Source organism: Myotis myotis, unplaced genomic scaffold (assembly GCF_014108235.1).
Source record: "Myotis myotis isolate mMyoMyo1 unplaced genomic scaffold, mMyoMyo1.p scaffold_m19_p_16, whole genome shotgun sequence".
NCBI lineage: Eukaryota > Metazoa > Chordata > Mammalia > Chiroptera > Vespertilionidae > Myotis > Myotis myotis.
In genome coordinates, this window is record NW_023416320.1 from 43,621,845 (window position 1) to 43,642,154 (window position 20,310).

Here is a 20,310-nt window from a genome sequence, read left to right on the forward strand (position 1 = left end):
GAGAGCAGCAAAAAAAATGGGAGGAAAATGAGAAATAAAACCAGATTCCGAGGTACTGCATTTCAACACAATAACTGTGTCCATAAAAATGATGCTTACCTCTAGAAACAAGAAAAATCTCTAATAACTACCTAATCCTACAATGAAAAGAATTAGAAGGGGAAAAACAAAAGAAGTCCAGAGTAAGTAGAAGGAAGGAGATGATAAAGTTCACAGTGGAAATAAATGACATAGAGACCAAAAAAACAATACGAAAGATCAATGAAACCAAGAGCTGATTCTTTGAAAAGATAAGCAAGATTAATGAACCTCTAGCCAGACTCATGAAGAAACAGGACCTAAATAAATAAAATCAGAAACAAAAGAGGTGAAGTAATAGCTGACCCCACAGAAATAGAAAGGATGGTAAGAAAATACTGCAAAACAACTATACGCCAACAAATTGGACAAATTCCTAGAAACATACTATCTTACACAACTGACTCAGGAAGAATCAGAAAATCTGAATAGACTAATAACAACTAATTAAATTGAAGCAGTAATAGAGAAAGGGAGCAAAGTAAATGCTACGTTATTATATAGAGGCTTAGATATCGCTGCGGTAAATTCCCATCCGTGTAATTTATGCCAATCTTTCTAAAGGTTTTTGTTTTTTTTGACATCCCCTTAAAGATAAATTACCTCCATATGGGATCATTCTTCTCTCATAATCTGTAATGCTGTATCTCAAGTGTGGGTTTCAGTGAAGTAATAAATAGTTCTATTTTACTGTCTCAGCGACATTGCTACAACAAATCGGCATCTATTAATCCTACTTCCTTTAGCGACACAATCACCAGGCCCTTCTGAGATTAGGAAGAAAATCAAATTTCAAAGTCAAAACCACATTCCAAATTTCTTAAAAGATTTTTCTTGTTCAATTCTTTTGTAGAAACATTGGTCACCATTTAACATACAGTGGCAACAAAATGCACCCAATTTACATGCATCAAGAAGTCAATAAATCATCATACATGGACAACATGAATTTTAAACAGACAGTACTAGAAAGTAGCTCATGTTGCATTTAACCACAGTTATGGTGCTCTCAATAAAGAAATAACTAATATGAGAAATAAGAATTCCAGTTTCAATCTGAAATAAGGTTCTTGGTAACAAGTAACATAAAATAATAGTTACATAAAGTAATTATCTTAAAGTGAACCATTTCTCAGAAATCATTTTGTGCAGAACACAAAGATCTTGGAAAAATGTGTATCTTAGGTTAAGGACAAAAGGGTGCCATTTTTTGAAAATTAATTAATTACCTGAATGATGCAAATTTTTACTGTGTCCATAAATTAAAATGTCTTTCAATATGAAGATTTTATGTTACATGTTTTGACACCTTAAATAACTTTGCAGATGTTCAGCTAAACTGAAAGATTCTGTAGGACTAGATTATTTTCAACAGGAAAAAAACACACAACAGTAATCAAAAGCCCTTTCTAAACTCACAGGCAGTTTCTGGATATGGGATTTAATTAATAAAGAAAAAATTTAAGCACCACAATAATATGCTTTTTTAGAAAACAGAAAGGACTGGCGATATACAAGTTAGGGACAAAAGCACATAGATATTTAGCAAAAAAAGTTTTTAATAAGCACTCTAATCCTCTCTCCTGAAGTAATAAAAAAAATTTTTTTTTGTGTGTGTATAGTACTATGTGAAAGATACAAACCATAATTCTGTTTAAGATATCAAGTTCTATTCTAATTTGATCAAATGAGACTGTCATACTATTTGTACATAATAAGAATGGTATATGTTTATCTTTCCACTGTTTGATTTATGTTTTTCCTTCTAAAATCTATGATTAAGGGATAGCACTAAATTATTTTGAAGTGCACTGAAGCGAATTTATGGTAAATTGCCTTGTGGGGAAAATCAGTTCCTTTGTAAAAAGAGCTCAAAGTTAAAATTTGCAAATAAACGTTTAAAATAAGTTATAGCTGTAAATACAGCCATCTTATAAGTTTCCCTTCTTTTGCATCTATTTACCAACTTTAATAATTTCAGCAACCCAAATAGTAATTTTAATTTCAGTTTTTCTATTCCATAATGTGTTTTTTTAGCATGTGTAACAGTCCACATGCTAACAAACTTTAAGGGTTCATAAAATTAAAATTTATGATTCCTACACGGTTATACTTAAGTCAGATATACAAGATTGGAATAAATAACTTCAACCTAGAATCTGATTTAAATACCACAAAAGAAGAAAAAAAGACCAAAAAGGAAAAAAAAGATTTTAACTCATGTAACTTTTGACTATTAGACTATATGTAGCAAAGAGTAAAATATAAAATATTTTTGCCTTACCAATGTAGCGCACTGGTTGAGCATCGACCTGTGAAGCAGGAGGTCATGGTTTGATTCCCAGTCACAGCACATGCCCAGGGTTGCGGCTTGATCCCCAGTAGGGGGGCATTCAGGAGTCAGCGATCAAAGATTCTCTCTCAATATTGATGTTTTTATGTTTTTATCTCTCTCTCCCTTTCCCTTCCTCTCTAAAATAAATTAAAAAATATATATATATGTATATATATATATATATATATATATATATATATATAATATTTTTCACCTCAAAAGAAGTTATCCAGAAGTAAAATTCACTAAACAAGATATAACATCAGGATTATGAATAGGAAGTACTCAGACTCATTTAATTCAGATCAAAAGACATTTTGGAGGGAACAAATCCTTCCTGTACAATATAATTTGTATCTCATTAACCTTACAAACATCCTTTCAACTTCACCACTTATCCCATAAACCTTCTTGACAGTTCCCATTTTCTATTTCTCTAAAAAAATTTGTTTAGCCTCTTAATTTTCAAGTGTCATGTCAAACCCCTTAGTTCACTCTAATTCCATAATCACCATTGAAAAGAACCCACAATAATAATTTTCTTCCTCTCATTAGTCAAAAATCACCATGTAATGATGCAAAATTGAGAAATTAAAAGTAAAACAATCCATTCGAAATAATATACTTAAGATATATGGTTGCCCTAACCGGTTTGGCTTAGTGGATAGAGCGTCGGCCTGCAGACTGAAGGGTCCCAGGTTCGATTCCGGTCAAGGGCATGTACCTTGGTTGCGGGCACATTCCCAGTCCGGGGTGTGCAGGAGGCAGCTGATCGATGTTTCTCTCTCGTCGATGTTTCTGACTCTCTGTCCCTCTCCCTTCCTCTCTGTGGAAGATCAATGGAATATATTTTTTTTAAAAAAAGATATATGGTTTTATGCAGTACGAAGACCACATAACTGCTCATTCTGATTGACCTCTGGCACTTGAGACAAGAAATTAGAATGAGTAACAGAAACTTAAAATACTTAAAGTCTGCATCTGTTTAGAATAGATGTGGGAGTAAATAAAAGTGACTGAAATGATATGATTATGCATGTTTTCTGTGAAACAGTACAAAATTGATGTTGCCAGAAAGCGAGTAAAAAATCTTCAACTGACAACAAACATCTTATGTAATTTGGAAAAATCTTAAGGTTGAATTGTAACTATAGGGAACACAACAACAGAAAATGTTTTCATGCATATACATATTACGTAACAAATAAGCAAACCCCAAGTCAGTACAATACATCAATGACTGATAAATGATATCTGGATATATAAAGAAAGAGAAGGAAAAGATAAAATGTTGACTGCCGTTGATGAAAAAGCACTTCAATTTACACAAAATGATACTAAACAGTTTTTTTAAAAAGATGTCCTAAGAAAACCAAGCCACAATAAGTTAGTGTTTTCCATAATACATGCTGAATTATTTGATCCCATATCTATACACTGTTACTGTCTTAATTCCTAATGTTGTGACAGCATATTTAATCATTGAGGTACATTAGTTTACATCTTTTATAGGTACTCTACGAGGGTTAATTTTTCTTTTCCAGTTTTTCATCTTCTTCACCTGCTCCCAAGAAAATCAAAGGAAACATTCCTAGAATGCAGCCAATAGTCACCCCAACAGCTTTGCCCTAAGGAAACAAAACAAAACATTTTTGAAAGTTATTTTATTGCTGTAAGAGGAATCCTTGCTTAAGTATCTATGATAAACAATTACTATCCTATATAATAAAAGCCTAATATGCTAAGTGTCTGGTCATCTGGTGACCAGTTGACTGTTCAACCAATCAAAGCGTAATATGCTAATGATATGCTAAGGCCGCTCAACCGCTCACTATGACGTGCACTGACCACCGGGGGGCAGTCAACTGGTCAACCAGTTGCTATGATGTGCACTGACCACCAGGGGGCAGATGCTCCAACTAGTAGGTTAGCTTGCTTCTTGGGTCCGGCCGATGGGGACTGAGCGAGATGGGCCAGACATGCCCTGGAGCCCTCCTGCGGTCCCTCCCCGCCCCCAATCATGCACTGGTGGGGTCCCTTGGCCTGGCCTCTGCCCTCTCGCAAACCAGGACCCCTTGGGGGATGTCAGAGAGCCTGTTTCAGCCTGATCCCACAGGCCACTCCCCTTGGGAGGGCGCCAGATGCAGGGCTCATGGCTGGCAAGTGCTGTTACTGCAACTCGAGCCTCTCCCGATCAGGACTGATTGGGCGCGATCCTGTGGCAGCTGCAGTGGGGCCGGAATGAGCATGAGTGGCAGGTAGGAGCTGCAGGCAGCATTGGACTGTGGGTTTTGGCCCGATCCCCGCAGGCCACCCCAAGGGACCCCACCTGTGCATGAATTCGTGCACCAGGCCTCTAGTGTACTATAAAATTCAACTGTGACTGCATGTCTGTTGATCATAATAACCGAAATATAAAAATATGCTACAGCCAAAACCGGTTTGGCTCAGTGGATAGAGCGTCAGCCTGCAGACTGAAAGGTCCCAGGTTTGATTCCAGTCAAGGGCATGTACCTTGGTTGCGGGCACATCCCCAGTAGGAGATGTGCAGGAGGCAGCTGATCGATGTTTCTCTCTCATCGATGTTTCTAACTCTCTATCTCTCTCCCTTCCTCTCTGTAAAAAATCAATAAAATATATTTTAAAAAAATGCTACAAAAATATTCTAGAAGAAATGATATTGAAAGTTCAAAGCAACCAGGAAATTTTTCTTTTATCAAATTGCCATAAAAATAACATCAAAGAATATTCAAGTAGAAAACACTCATTAAATATTGAACATATATTTTAATGTCAGAAGACAAGAAAAACCCTCACCTAGAATCTTATTTTGACCTTAGATAATGTTTGTATTTATTTATATATATTCACAGAGACTATATTAGATTCCTGACTTCCCCATATACATGAAATGACCCTTGCTAGTAGACTCCACTTCCCACCCAAAATGTTAGAATGCTTGTTACTGTCATCCATGAAAACCAAGGCTTTCTCTGCCCTCACTCTAGGAATGCCAGTCAGTGAGTTCCAACACAATTTTCTCAATGGGGCAATATGGTCAGTAGGGCAGAGGAGGAGGAAAGAAATGGGCTATCCTTCCTTTTCTGGCTCCCTGATCCAGGCCCTAAAAAAAAAATTATATATATATATGGTTAATCCTCAACCGAGGACATTTTTTTCTCCCACTGATTATTTTAGAGAGAGTGCAAGAGAGTGGGAGAGACACAGAGAGAGAAATTTTGATGCAAGAGAGAAACCATTGGTTGCCTCCCGCACGGGGATCAAACCTGCAACCAAGGTACTTGCCCTTGACCCGAATCAAACTCGTGATCCTTCAGTCGTGGGTCAATGCTAAAACCACAGAGCCAAACCAGCTAGAGCCAACCGGCTAGGGCCATATTTTTCCATCATAATAGTTATATATATATATATATATATATATATATATATATATATATATATATATATATATATATATATATATATATATATATTTATATAGTTATATATATTTATATATATATATATATTTATATAGATATATATATATATATATATATATTACTAGAGGCCCGGTGTACGGATTTGTGCACTGGTGGGGTCCCTTGACCTGGCCTACGGGGATAGGACCAAAACTGGATCTCTCACAACCGCCAGGAGGTCCCGGATTGCGAGAGGGCTCAGGCAAGGCCGAGGGACCCCACTGGTGCACGATGGGGGCCGGGGAGGGACTGTGGGAGGGTCCAGGGTGTATCTGGACCGTCTCGCCCAGTCCCAATGGGCCAGACCACAGCAGCAAGCTAACCTACTGGTTGGACCATCTGCCTCCTGGTGGTCAGTGCATGTCATAGTGACTGGTCAAATGGTTGAACAAATGGTCGGACACTTAGCATATTAGGCTTTTATTATGTAGGATTATCGGGTCTTATAATAATATTAGGCCCTATAGTTAATTATACTGGAGCTAACCAAGGACTTGAGTATATCTGTAATATTATGCAAGAAGATATTTTCAGAGTTTCAAACAACCAAATTACAAATAAGGCTTTAAAATACAACATATGTCAGTTAGAAACCACATGTGTACTGGCATATATTCTATTCTAGGTAAATTTCAGAGTTAGCACATGTTATAACTAGATGGCTGATCACTAACTTCAACCACTACAGGCTGTTTATAACCAAAAGTTATGTTACAGAATAGAAGATCTCACCCTAAGACATACCAAGCGGAGTCAACAACTGAGGAACAGAATACGTATGCTTATGGGGTTTTATCAATAAACATACAAACAAGTATATATATGACAGTTTGGTGTGTGATGTGCTTTTGTTACAGAAGGGGGGAAATGGACTTGCTCATAATATAGAAAGAAAATAATTATAAATTATGTCAGAAGAGAAGGCCCCAGGAAATAATCTTATCTTGATCCCAACTGTTATGTTAAAATGTTAAGCCAAATTCCTAGAATGTTAGAATATCCTTACTCCTCAACAACCCTGGCTGATCGATATTAGCTAACTAATTTCACTTCAATAGATCTACAAATTGCAAGATATGGACACACACACACACATAATTTTTTATGCAGCGACAGGTCTAAGGTAGAGCCTGAGAATTTGCATATCTAATCAGTTCCCAGTAATGTTGATCCTGCTGGACCTGGCATCGCACTCAAACACTGCCCAATGCAATCCCCTTCTCACCTGGCTTTCACCACTGCCAACCTTTTCAGTGAGGGCTGTGGTGACCCTCCTATTTAGTATTGCAATCTGTCTCCATTCTAGCACTCCCAACCTCTTTTACTCTGCTTAGCTTTCCTTTTTTTCTTTAATCTCCCATAACACTGTGAACTTCTAATATTCTAAATATTTAACTTATCAAGTTTTTAAAATTGTTTCTTTCTCCTCACGCTGCTAGAACTTAAGATCCACCAGAAAAGAAAAAAAAAAAGATCTTGTTTTGTAAACCAATAATATCCAAAGCTCCTAGGTCTGTGCCCTGCATGTAATAGGTTAACAGTAAAGATTTGTTGAATTAATGGATGAATGATTGCACCCACCATCTCTAATTCAATCCTCTCCAACTCTTGACCTTTAATCCAAATGCCTACTCGGTGTCACCGCTTGAGTGTTCTACTGACATCTCAAATTCAGCGTGTCCAAAATAGAACTCATTCTCTTCCCTTACAAAAGTTGTTCTTCCTCCTCTTCTGAATTGGTAGCACTGACCCATCCCGTTTCCTTCCTATTTAAAATAGCACTCCACCACGTAGGTATGGGGTTCAAGCTCTTTGGCACAGTTTACACATTGACAGAAAAATGCCTTTCCTGTCTGATCCTTTCTTACATCTCCCATGTTGTTTCCATTATTGCTTCAATGTACAACTACTACATAGCACATCCCAGCAATTACTAATCTCTTGTATTTTTGTTAACACACCCTGTTTTTATCATGCTTTTCTACTTGCTAGTCAATATACTTGGATTTCTCTTGCTCACTTAGTAAATGTCTCCCCAATAATTTTTAAAAATCAGCTTAGATCTAATAGTCACCAAGAAATCTCCCCATGAAAAGAAACTTTTCCCCACAAAGTATTAATTCTTGTACTTGTGCTATTCCTAGATCTAGTTTATAAGTTCATTACTGCATATGTCACACTAAATTATAATTTGTTTAAATGTCTGGTTCTCTACCTAAACAATCCTCAAAACAACTATATTCATTTTATGTCTAGCACATAACTTGATACCTTAAGATTAACTGAATCATATGAAGAATTTTTAAAAATGAAGTACACCTACAAAATATGAAGTCAATAAAAACAATTACTCTCCCTCTGAAAACTGCCAAGCCTTGGACAATTTGTGTTAAAACCTACACTCAGATCAATTTTAGTCTCAAATTTCTCAAGGGACTGAACTTGCTCTGGCTACCCAAATTCATTTTCATAAGCCACGTAAAGTACTTACCAAATGTGTACTAACTCGGGTTTGCCACATGTCAACCTGCTTTGGTGTGAGATCAGGAATCGACAGGCCTAACCTGGCAGCCAAAGCTTCGACGTAGCCTGCAAGTCTTTAAAAAAGACACGGGGACAGAATATAAGTTGTTAAAGTCCTCAGGTAGTAAAAAAACAAGTTAATACAAAGAGAAACGAGATAGTTTTATACCTATAATTAATTGGCACTCTAGAAATGGTGTCAGCATTTTCATAAACATTTTTGTGTATAAATTTTTATTGTGTATAAATATATCCAGCTTAAAACTATTTTCATATTACTATATTTAATACATAGGTAAATTAATTGACTTAGCAAACTTATTCTCTACCATTACTTTTACATGACTAATTCAAGGTATAGAAATTTTTTACAACAATTTCAATTTATGCACTTATTCTACATTCCAAGTAAAGCACTTTAACATATGATATAAATTAATAACTATCATCAGAAAGCAAAAATTTCCAAATTTACCAGGTAGATATAATAAGAAAAACAGCCTAGAATTTTCATAACAATTTCAAGTATTTATCAATTCTAATTTACCTTCACTTGTTGGATACTATCTTACTTTATGAACTGTAAGGAAAAAATGCCAATTAAACTATGCATACCATTGATTATGGGATGGATCCCAATGTCAGGTATGTTAAATCTAAAAAACTGTGCATCTAAGAATGGATAAAATGTGGTGTTTGTTATTTAATGATATTTTTAAAAGGCAAAGAAGAAATAGTTCTTAAAAGTCTCCCAACAAAACCTTTATCTCTAACAAAAATAATTGTCTTATGATGCTATCTAAAATGAAACAGCCTTACAATGTATTAGATCATTTAGTTCTATTAAATACAGAAAGCTATCACAGCAGCTGTAATACCATTACTAACCTTAGTATTGGAAACTGGGAAAGGTGATGTTTGAAGGATGATAGCATATGGATTTATCCCAGAAATTTCAGGAATGTAAAATTTTTGCCTTGTCCCCAAACCAAAGAAACTCTGTTTTTAATGGTAGCTTTGGCCCCAACTCCAGCGCAAAAGTCTGACATGTAGGGTCAGACCAATTATAAAGCTGCCTTTGCCTAGACTATAGGGCTAAGTAGACTTCTATTAGCCCCAAATCCAAATTCCAAAACTTACCACTCCAATGAACCAAGGAAGGAAGTAACAAAACCAAAGGCTGAGTATGAGAGTGTGCGTATCACTATAATTAATGCCAGCTTAGCCTAACTTATACTTCCCAAGCTTCCCCAGGCTCGGGAAACAGCCCAGCCCATTTGCCACTGGGAAGTGAGAGTGTAAAAGGAGAAAGAGAGAAAACTGGTCTTTTCTAAGCAGACAGTTTGTTTCATCATTCCTGCCACAGGGAGTAAAGAAAGCAAACACATGTATGCTTTGGCCATTATTCCTTTAGAAAGTTCCTCTCCCTAGAGAAAACATGCCCAGTCAGCAGCCTCCCCTTTGAGCCACATCTCTTCTCTTGGGGCTTAGTGGGAGGAGGCTGGGGTGGAATAATGATAGGGTTCTTACTTTTTATCCTCTCTCGGCCTTGGAAATGTCTATAAAATACATACGTATGAATAATTAACTCTGCTTCATTATGATAGCTTTAGAAAAATTTTGGTATATGTCAGAATTTCTTGAGAAGATTATTGAACACAAATGTCAAGGCCCCATCCCCAAGAAACACTCACTACGTATGACTGGGGTGTGACCCAGGCATCAATAGTTGATGCGCACCAAAGATTTAGTACTACTGATTTCGAAATTTTAAAACTTAGCTCTAAAATTTGGCTCTAAAAGACACAAATAAATGTCTTTTTTTTTTTTTTTTTAGTCCTCTCAATTAAGGAGAATGGAGAAGGGAAAGAGAGCAAATAAGTAAAGACATGCACAAATGAATAAATGTATGGACCTACCCAAGACCAGCTAAATCTGACACAAGATTTCCCAAAGCAGCAGCTAAAAAAAGGGAAAAATGGACAAGTAAATTGTCACGTGGAAGTCATAAAAAGCATTAGAATACATCACTCTAATTAACAAAGCACTGGTCTGGAAGCGTTACCACATTTCTCAAACTAAAACAACTATATCCAAAGTAACTCATTGAATAGCTCGGAACTTCAAGATTTCATAATAGAGTACAATTCTTCTGAGATTATAGTATTCTATAATCTTCATCAAGGAGCAGGGTTTTTTTTTTTCTGTTGTGGCAGCCAGTTTCCATTTTAGGTTCAATATTCAAACACGTGTGCAACATTTTGTAGTTGTAACTTTCAGATAATGTTTGATAGAGGGAATTTGGATATTTGGGGAAAAGTAAAACCATATGTACAACTCCAAAATTCCAGGAAATCAAGGAGAAGAAATGTCTCTTACATTAATTCATCTACTTATGTGCTCCATACAACACACAGAACACAGAGTATCCCCAGATTTCAGCATCACGAAGAATACAGTGGTGTTAATTGAGGGGAAAGTAGAAGATAGTACCAAATTAAATTTTCCATCTTATATTTCCTTCTTTGATTTTTCTGCCCAACTTGAGAATAAATAATTTAATAGAGAAAAGGGGTAGAAAGGTTTCAGGGTGACCAGTAATTCAAAGAAAAACTTTTCATTAACATAGTCAATGTAGTAGATTACTGTTACCCATCAACTAACATACTGTACCTAAAATTTCTCAGAAAAACATAGTATTATGTACACAAAATTAAGAATTAAAGGAATAGGATTTAGGAGATAAACTAGTAGACATTTCAATGAGTAAATGCATTCAAATAAATTATCCCCTTCTATACTTAACCTACTGAAATGTTTTTAAATATACAGATAATAGAATATTATTATTATTAAATACCTGCCATAGTTGAAATTCCCAAAATAATTCCAATAGACATCTCAATATGGGTTCCCTGAAAAAAGATTGCAAAAAAAGTTAATCTTAAAATATTAAAGCTCTGCTGACTATAAAAGAATAGCAAAGCATTAATAAAAACAGATAAAGTAGTCACACATGTTATTGCAGCAAAATTATAAAAATATGCAGAAATATGCATATATAATGCAGTAATTCACTTAATTACTAAGGATATGCAATATGCAAAAATAATATCAATATTTCTTCATTAAAATTAGGCTTTCAGAAAAAAAATACCAACACAGATACAATACAATTCATCATTAAGAATCTAAGATTTATATTTTATCACAGAGAAAGGTGTTTAAAGCTCTTTGAGCACAAAGTCGACAAACTCACCTAAATTTTAAATTCTGAATGCTACATCTATCTATACTATTGTTATTTATCCTATAAAAGATTGAAAAGCCAGACTAAACCAGTATCTAGGAACCCAAAATATCATAAACCTCAAAAATTACCCTTATAACACTTAGCTGTTTAGCCATTAAGTACTGGGACTATCTGATTCATTTATAAGTACAACAACATTTGATGCAATAGAGCTAAAGCAAAAATGAGGCTCTATTGTATTTCCACCGCATTTATTTATTGAGGGAGTTTAAGACTTTCCACATCTCACTCCTCTGAAGAAAAAAGGAGCTCATATTTTTATTTCTACTTTAAAGAGAAGGAACTGAAGTGACGAAGATGAAACTATTCTAATGGGTTATTACATAGACTAAATTAGAAATCCTAGAACCTGTCATGCTAGCTCAGTTCCAGTCCTTGGGCAATGCTGCCATAAATGGACATACTTTTCAAAAGCCCTCTTGAATACTAAGAATGCTTGAACATTTAAAAAATCTCCATGGTGTTTGTGGAGAAAGGAGAATGCTCTGTGTGGTATGTAGAAATACTGCATTAATCAATTATTTCTAAAACTGAAGAGAAGCTGCGTTGAGTTTTCCTCAATTTTCTTTCCCCGTGGCCTTTTGGTCCCACCTCTTTAAAATCAATTCTTAGAGACGATGGCCCGGACAGCCTGATGCACAAAAGTCTCCCAGGCACTTACAATTACAAGGTTGTAAAGGTACCCAAAGAAAGAGATTCCCGAAGAAGGAAAAAAAAGAACGGGCATAAAGAAAAAAGATGTGTCTCTTTATATATGGATACAAACAGCAACAACAACACTGGGGCTTTGATATAGAAGAGACGCACCTGACAGTTACGGAGCATGGAAAATAAATACAGCATCGTTAACAGCAGTGAGTCACTAGGAATGGCCCAAGAAGAATCTGTTTGCAATGCGGTACATGTATTTAACAAGGATTTAAGTGTGTAATCGTTTGATTAAATTTAAGGAACCTGAAGGTCCTTCTAACAGCATAAAAAGCCTCATATAAAGTCAGTCAGTTTGAAGGCAACAGACTATCCGTGCCTCTACTTTTTTCCCAGAGTTAACATCAAATTTCCTGTTAGCAGGTGAGAGTTGGAAATCATAAACAGATTTAACACTAGTTGTCTTGCAGGTTATACGTGGTTCATCACCTGAATATAATTAATCTACTCTAGAATTCTAACAAATGTTATACTAGTTAAATTGCCAGAAAAATAATCCCCAAAACCACTAGGTTACAAAAGCAATCCCAATAACATAAAAATAGAATAAAGAGCTATAAAACCAAAAGCGTAGTAGGATTAGCAGTCAACAATAAAAGGTCAAATCTATTACAAGAAGTTATATACAAATGTGTTTTTATTAGTACAACTAGGGCAGCAGCAGCCCAGAGAGTACACCTAACCGGAAGAAGAAAATATCAAATGTCTATGGCATGATAGAAAAGCAGAATCAAATATCATAACTTAATATCGTAAAACAGACAGAGCTATCCACAACGTTAGGAGGCAATCAGTGTGTTTTTAAAAAAGTAAAAAAAAATTTTTATGGAGGTAGGTGGGAGCTGGGTGGAGGGGGACAGTGAGGGAAAAGAGGGGCGACATCTGTAGTTACTCTCAACAATCAAGAAACATTAAAAATATTTTATGATAATAATGATCACTGTTTCCCTTTGCATAGATCCTGGAGTTATATTATTTATGTATATTACTCTCAGCAGTGTACTACAAAGCCTCTTTGGAAAACTTCACTGTCCCTGAATTAGTTTGCAATTATCACAGGAAACTATTTTTTGCCACACCTCTTACTCTCAATCAGGTATTGAAGTCAGTGATTTAAATATTTATTTTAGTATTATACAAGTGATAACCTGGTGATTAAGTCCCTGAAAGTGGATTTCAATGTAAACTAGAAAAACAAATAATACTAAATTACTGAGCCATCTGGGGCCTGCAAAAATAAGTCACTCTCACTTATACTACTAATGAGATGCAGGCCTGAGTCACACTGAATCGTGAATATTAGTACAGTAATTTGACTCTAGAATGTGGGTGTTTTGTTTTGTTGGTAGCTCTATTTAAACACAGATATATGTTACTTTAAATATTTATATCAAAGAAATAATAAGATCTTTGGTGAAGGTCTTATTCAGGGTCTAAAAAGCTACTCAATTTTCCTATTCTGATCTCCCTTAGCCCCTTTATGCAAAGTATGTCATCTCAACATGTCCCTGTAGCGAGATTAGTCTTTCAGCATTTGTGTATCTAAGGTCTGCCCTACTGAGGTGAAAAAATTATTATTAAGATGTCAGTAGGGGGGCAAGTAGCTGTTAATAAAAAGAATCTACAAGATTGAGTCATGTAAAATTGAAAGAAATATTTGCCACAGAGAAACTTTAATTCAGACAATCTATTCAAGGAACACATTGAGTCTTAACTATCTATATATCTATATATATAAAAGCCTAATATGCAAATTGTCCCTTCCTGAGTTCAACTGGGAGACCAGGAGTTCAATAACTCACTATGACATGCACTGACCACCAGGGGGTGGTGCGGAGCGAAGGGAGGCCCAGGCCAGCGGCCAGAAGGCCCTGATGGGCCCTGATCGCTGGCCAGGCCTAGGGACCCTACCCATGCATGAATTTCATGCACTGGGCCTCTAGTAGCTTATAAATTCATCATAACGAGGTTTTTATTACAATTATATTTGACTTACATTAACTATTTAAATAATCTAACCAACTCAGATTTTAGTAATTTCAGAAAAGACAGTGTAGCTCTAAATGGCTATCTCACATTCATAGATATATAAATTGGCCAATTTGATTCTTATGTACATATTAGGAAAATGTTGAAATCAGTAAAAAAAAAAAACAACACAAAAACTAGCATTTTGAAATCATATTTTAGAAGCTTTTGCCAGAATACTCTGCGAAGGAATTATCCAACGGGTGTTATCACCTTCAAGTTGTGTGCACGTTAGAGTATCTTCTGTGACTATTTATGAAACAGGATGCCTTTTGCTGTGTGAACCCTGTTAGTTCCCCACCCAGGGGGATGGCTAGGCTTTTTGGATATCTCATTTCCATGAATCTGGACATAAAATGAGACTATGTAGCAAAAGAAAAACAAAACAAAAAGCATTCTTGAATGAACCAATTTTAGATATTTTCTAAGCAAATTTTGTAATCTACGCAATGTAAATTATCCTTTTATCCCGATTTTGAAACCAAATATTCTGTTTATGTCTACATGGAGTAGGACATGTGACTGCCAAAACACCAAAAAAAGCAAAAACAAACCTTGAATCTCTCATATGTATTTTCCTCACATTCAATAATCCAAAAATCGTTACTTTTTTTTAAAGTCTCCTACATAAAGCTAGAATTTATAGATTTTAATTAAAGTTAAAGTCAGTGAAGAGAAGTGAATAGAGCACTTGGGTAGTTTCAAAATAGTTGCATTTTAATCATGGTGTTATTTCTGACTTTAGAATCTGAACCCAATACTGGTATCCATTAACAAAAGGTGTCACATAACAGCAAAAAGGTAAATCGACCATTCCTGAGACTAACTTTTAAAGAACACCCTTACATTAAAATGACCACGGCAAAGGAAAATTCTTTTTTACCCACTACAATGGAACAAAGACAGAAGGGGTATATATCCACAGTGCTCTGAATTGAAATTTATAACATCTTCCAGTTAAATGGATAGATAGATTATATCAAAACATCCTTTAAAACAGCGGTTCTCAACCTGTGGGTCGTTACCCCTTTGGGGGTCGAACGACCCTTTCACAGGGGTCGCCTAAGACCATCAGAAAACACACATATAATTACATATTGTTTTTGTGATTAATCACTATGCTTTAATTATGTTCAATTTGTAACAATGAAAATACATCCTGCATATCAGATATTTACATTACGATTCATAACAGTAGCAAAATTACAGTTATGAAGTAGCAACGAAAATAATTTTATGGTTGGGGGTCACCACCACATGAGGAACTGTATTAAAGGGTCACGGCATTAGGAAGGTTGAGAACCACTGCTTTAAAACATTTTTTGGTCATGGCCGGTATGCTCAATGGTTAGAGTGTTGGCCCTTGAACCAAAGGGTCTTGGGGGCTAGATTCTGATCAAGGGCAGGTACCTGAGTTTCAGGTTCCCTGCCCCGGGTGGGGTGCCTGCTGGAGGCAACCAACTGATGTGGCTCTCTCACACTGATATTTCTTTCTCTGTCTCCTCTCCTCCCCCTTCCACTCTCTCTAAAAAAAATATCGATGGAAAAAATATCCTCCAGTGAGGAATAACCATAAACAAACAAACAAACAAACAAACTACAACATTTTTGCATGGGAAAATTAAACAAGGAACTAATCAAATAACATACATGTGATGTGAACTACTGATACAATTAAAGAACATAAGAAAATTTTACATACATTTTTCTTTAATATGAATGTTGAAACCAGAACAGAATAACATACTCAATCAATATGTGTTTGTTATTGTCAATGCTTTACCAAAAGTCATAATGATGAACATACATGATGCTTTAAAATTGAGCTAGAGCCTAATTAACATAAAACATAGTAAAAAAAAAAGCTTCACTCATTATGTTAATTAAAACTTTACAGCTACAATATGAAAATTATTAGAAAAATTTAGACCACATAAATTTCTTTATTAGCTCAAAATAGAAGGGATAAGAGAAAGAACTTACTGCAACAATCATAATTGCATTATCCAAAAAGCCAAATCCTACGAAAGGTATCGCATTGTGGATGAATACTGAAAAACATCAAAAACAGAAAAATATAATTTAAGATTTCTATAATTTTAAAATGACAAAAATAGACCATATGATTAAAGTCTCCTCAATAAGCTTTGGAATTTGCTTGCCATTCCCCAGAGCCAGAAGACTCTTCTACTCCTACCGTAAGTTTAGCCACTTAGTAGAAGCTATACTGAGCAAAAAACAAATAAAAAATCCATAACAAGTAAAAACAATAGTGTTAGGCTTTTGTGTTTTCTTACTGGCAGCACATACAAACTATATATAGTTAACAGCAGAACAAATAAGTAAATACGTATTATGAATACCATGTTTTTTCCTGTTTAATTGATATTGACATCAATCTGTTTCTCTCTTATACCTAAAGACTGATATCATAAAATTGATCTCCACATTAGAAATAATAAAAACATTCCCTGAATCAGATTTTAGGGAAGCTGTTTGGTCACTTTTAAATAATTGTTTTAAACAAATGTTAGGAAAACGTGATTATTTCATCTATATTAGACATTTACATTCAGAAATCTTTTTCCCCTTCACAATACTTCAGTATCCCTGAATGCTTTCACAAACTATAAAAAAAAAACCCATTCTATTTAAATCAAAATGTAACTTGGCCTCCTCCCACCAAAGGCACACTTACCTCATCTATCTAGTACACGATCTGAATAACCTGAGATAATAGAGGTGTAGCGAGGAAGAACTAATACCTATATGTTTTTTATATATTTAGCCTCATTTTTCTATTTCTAGATGGTAACATATTTAAGCAATAATAGATATGTCTTAAACCGAGTTTATACATTTTTTGCTTTGGCATAATAAATAGGATAACTCACTCTGTCTAGAAAGATTTAATGTAGTGACTCTTGTACTATCAATAAATGATATAGTTATTTCAAGTCCAAGATACAGATGCACAATATTTAACAATTATAGAGGCTTTACCGTATCTCAGCTGTTCTGGGGTGGGTGGCGCAGCTTCCAATTTTTCTAAAGGGGAAGAAAAGGGTGTGGGCCAAGAATTAGTTACGATGGCAAGGTCTCTTTTTTTTATTACAATGAAGAAAACACCAGCAGATTTACAAAGCTAGGAAAATATCAGAGTTTATTCATAAATCATCTTTCGGTTAATGGCCTAAATTAGCCATACGGAAGATGCTACTTGGTATGGACTAAATACAAGGCTGGAAAACAAAACTGAGCATTAGTTACAAGCCTGTCATGGAGTCTCTAACCCTGAATAAATCATTTGCTTTTTGTTTTGCATTTTGTTTTTTAAGTCCTTGCATCTATGTGACACGCCTGTTTACATTAATTGCAGTTTTCAAAATTTCAAAAATAGCCCTGGCCCCTGTGGCTCAGTTGGTTGAGCGTTGTCCTGTGCACCAAAAGGTTCAGTTCTGGTCAGAGCACATGCCCAGGTTGCGGGCTCAGTCCAGATAGGGTCCCCAGTAGGGGTGTGTGTGAGAGACAGCAGATTGATGTCTCTCTCTCACATCAATGTTTCCCTCTCTCTCTCCCTCTCCCTTTCTCTAAAAATCAATAAAAACATTTTTTTTTAAATTTCAAAAATATAGTTACCCTTCTTAAAGATGGTAATCCTAGGTAATTTAAGAAATTTACATGCAAATGAGCACTGATACTGGAAAAAAGAATGTTCAGCCCTAGTGGGTTTGGCTCAGTAGATAGAGCATGGCCTGTGGACTGAAGGGCCCCGGGGTTCGATTCTGGTCAAGGGCACATGCCTGGGTTTCAGGCTCCATCCCCATTAGGGGGCGTGCAAGAGGCAGCTGATCAATGACTCTCTCATCATTGATGTTTCTGTCTCTCTATCCTTTCCCTTCCTCCCTGAAATCAATAAAAATAAAAATATTAAAGAAAAAGAATGTTCAAATAGGCCTAAATATCCTTTAAAAGTAGTAAAATAATATTTTAAAGCAATATATTACAACAATGATTGTGTCCTGTTCTTTAATTAATCTCCCTGGATGATACACTAAATATTTTGAGTTTTGAAACCTATACTACCAGGTAATATAGAATATCCTACTCAATAAAAAAAGGAGGGTGTTATTCAACAAGTAACAATATACTATTTATAATATATGTCATAATAAACACACAAGGTTTTCCCAAGTATATGTCAAAGTAAATATCTTCAAGTGACATCATTAAATCTAAAAATTAACAATAATTACAAAAAAAAGCAAGCTATCAAATCTTATAATAATAACCATCTTACGCCCAGCTGGTGCTGCTCAGTGGTTGAGTGTCGACCTATGAACCAGGAGGTCCATAGTTCAATTCCCAGTCAGACTCGATCCCCAGTGGGGGACATGCAGGAGTTAGTCGATCAATGATTCTCTCTCATCATTGATGTTTCTATTTCTCTCTCCCTCTCCCTTCCTCTCTGAAATCAGTAAAAATATAGATTTTAAATAATAATAATAATAACCACCTCACCATTTATATAAGCACAAGAATAGGCTATGGTAAAATGGCAGAGAAGTCTACCTTCTTCGTCCTCATCCAATCCCACAGCATTAACTGATAACCTATAGAGAAGAACCCACACCATGGATTACTCTGCTCTACAATTTTTTTAAAAAATATATTTTTATTGATTTTTTTTTTTTTTTTTTTTTACAGAGAGGAAGGTAGAGGGACAGAAAGTCAGAAACATCGATGAGAGAGAAACATCGATCAGCTGCCTCCTGCACACCTCCTACTGGGGATGTACCTGCAACCAAGGTACATGCCCTTGACCGGAATCGAACCTGGGACCCTTCAGTCCGCAGGCCGATGCTCTATCCACTGAGCCAAACCGCTCAGGGCTGCTCTACGATTTAATAGAACCAGATTTTCCAATGAAACACATTACAAACTGGATATACATTTTCTAAAATATTTATTTATAATCTATGACAATGTGAGAACTAATTAAATATATATAAGCTATATAAAAATGTATGGTTCATATCTGTGAATGCTATTTTATTTAAAAATTATAATACCATCTGGCTTTATAATAAGAAATACACTAAAACCTAGAGTTTAATCAATTATTGTATTATTCATAAAGTTCTAAGAATTCAACTTTAAGGTTCTTGCCCTCTTTTAGAAGGGTTAAGAAATAAAGATATACTAATCTTTGTAGAGTTTTACATTTAATTAAAATATTTTCTCTATACTTTGACTTGAGCTATTATCTCAAAATTTACCTTTAAGGTATGCAAATAGTTTTCCAATTTTTAAAAAGGAAAGTAGACAACCACTGTAGTCCACAGAGTTTTCTGGTGAAGTAAATAGAACTATTTGCTGGCTGCATTACTCTACCCATCACTCCAGGTCTGACACTGTGCGAGGTCCTTGTCAGTGAACTAGAACATCTTGAAACATCTAAAAATTCATCAAGCAGGACCTTCCCAGTAGCTAAGAGTATATAGTGTCCTTGCTTTTACTTCTTCAAATTCCCTACATACTGACCAAAATATTTAAAATATTTTACAACTCCTAAGGTTTAGGACCAGGTGAATGTATAATGCACAGCAGTAGAAAGAAAAAAAGCAAATAATGTATATAGTATCCTAGTCTTTCTTACTACACAGAAGGATTAAAAAATTAAAGGTAATAAAAAATAATCTTTTTAAAGAAATATAAAGTAAAGGAGACAGAGCAGAAAGGAAAACCACTGGCACAGAGTTGAATGTAAAATCAAATTACAGATTCTGCCTCCTGCTTCACAAAGAACCAAAGGAATAATAAGAGGAAACATGAAAGGAACA

General features: G+C 35.3%; 1 protein-coding gene across 2 annotated transcripts in view; it reads right to left on the minus strand.

The window, feature by feature from the left end:
- Positions 1-2,681: 2,681 nt before the first annotated feature.
- TMEM65 (transmembrane protein 65) overlaps positions 2,682-20,310 on the minus strand; it is a 39,057-nt gene continuing 21,428 nt past the window's right edge. For both annotated transcript variants that reach the window (XM_036338640.1, XM_036338641.1), the window contains 6 exons: positions 17,471-17,515; positions 16,451-16,518; positions 11,279-11,333; positions 10,338-10,380; positions 8,387-8,492; positions 2,682-4,041 (listed from right to left, as the gene is read on the minus strand). In XM_036338640.1, the coding sequence (XP_036194533.1) occupies positions 3,940-4,041; positions 8,387-8,492; positions 10,338-10,380; positions 11,279-11,333; positions 16,451-16,518; positions 17,471-17,515 (419 nt within the window). In that variant the 3' untranslated portion in view covers positions 2,682-3,939. The remainder of the gene's footprint in view (positions 4,042-8,386; positions 8,493-10,337; positions 10,381-11,278; positions 11,334-16,450; positions 16,519-17,470; positions 17,516-20,310) is intronic.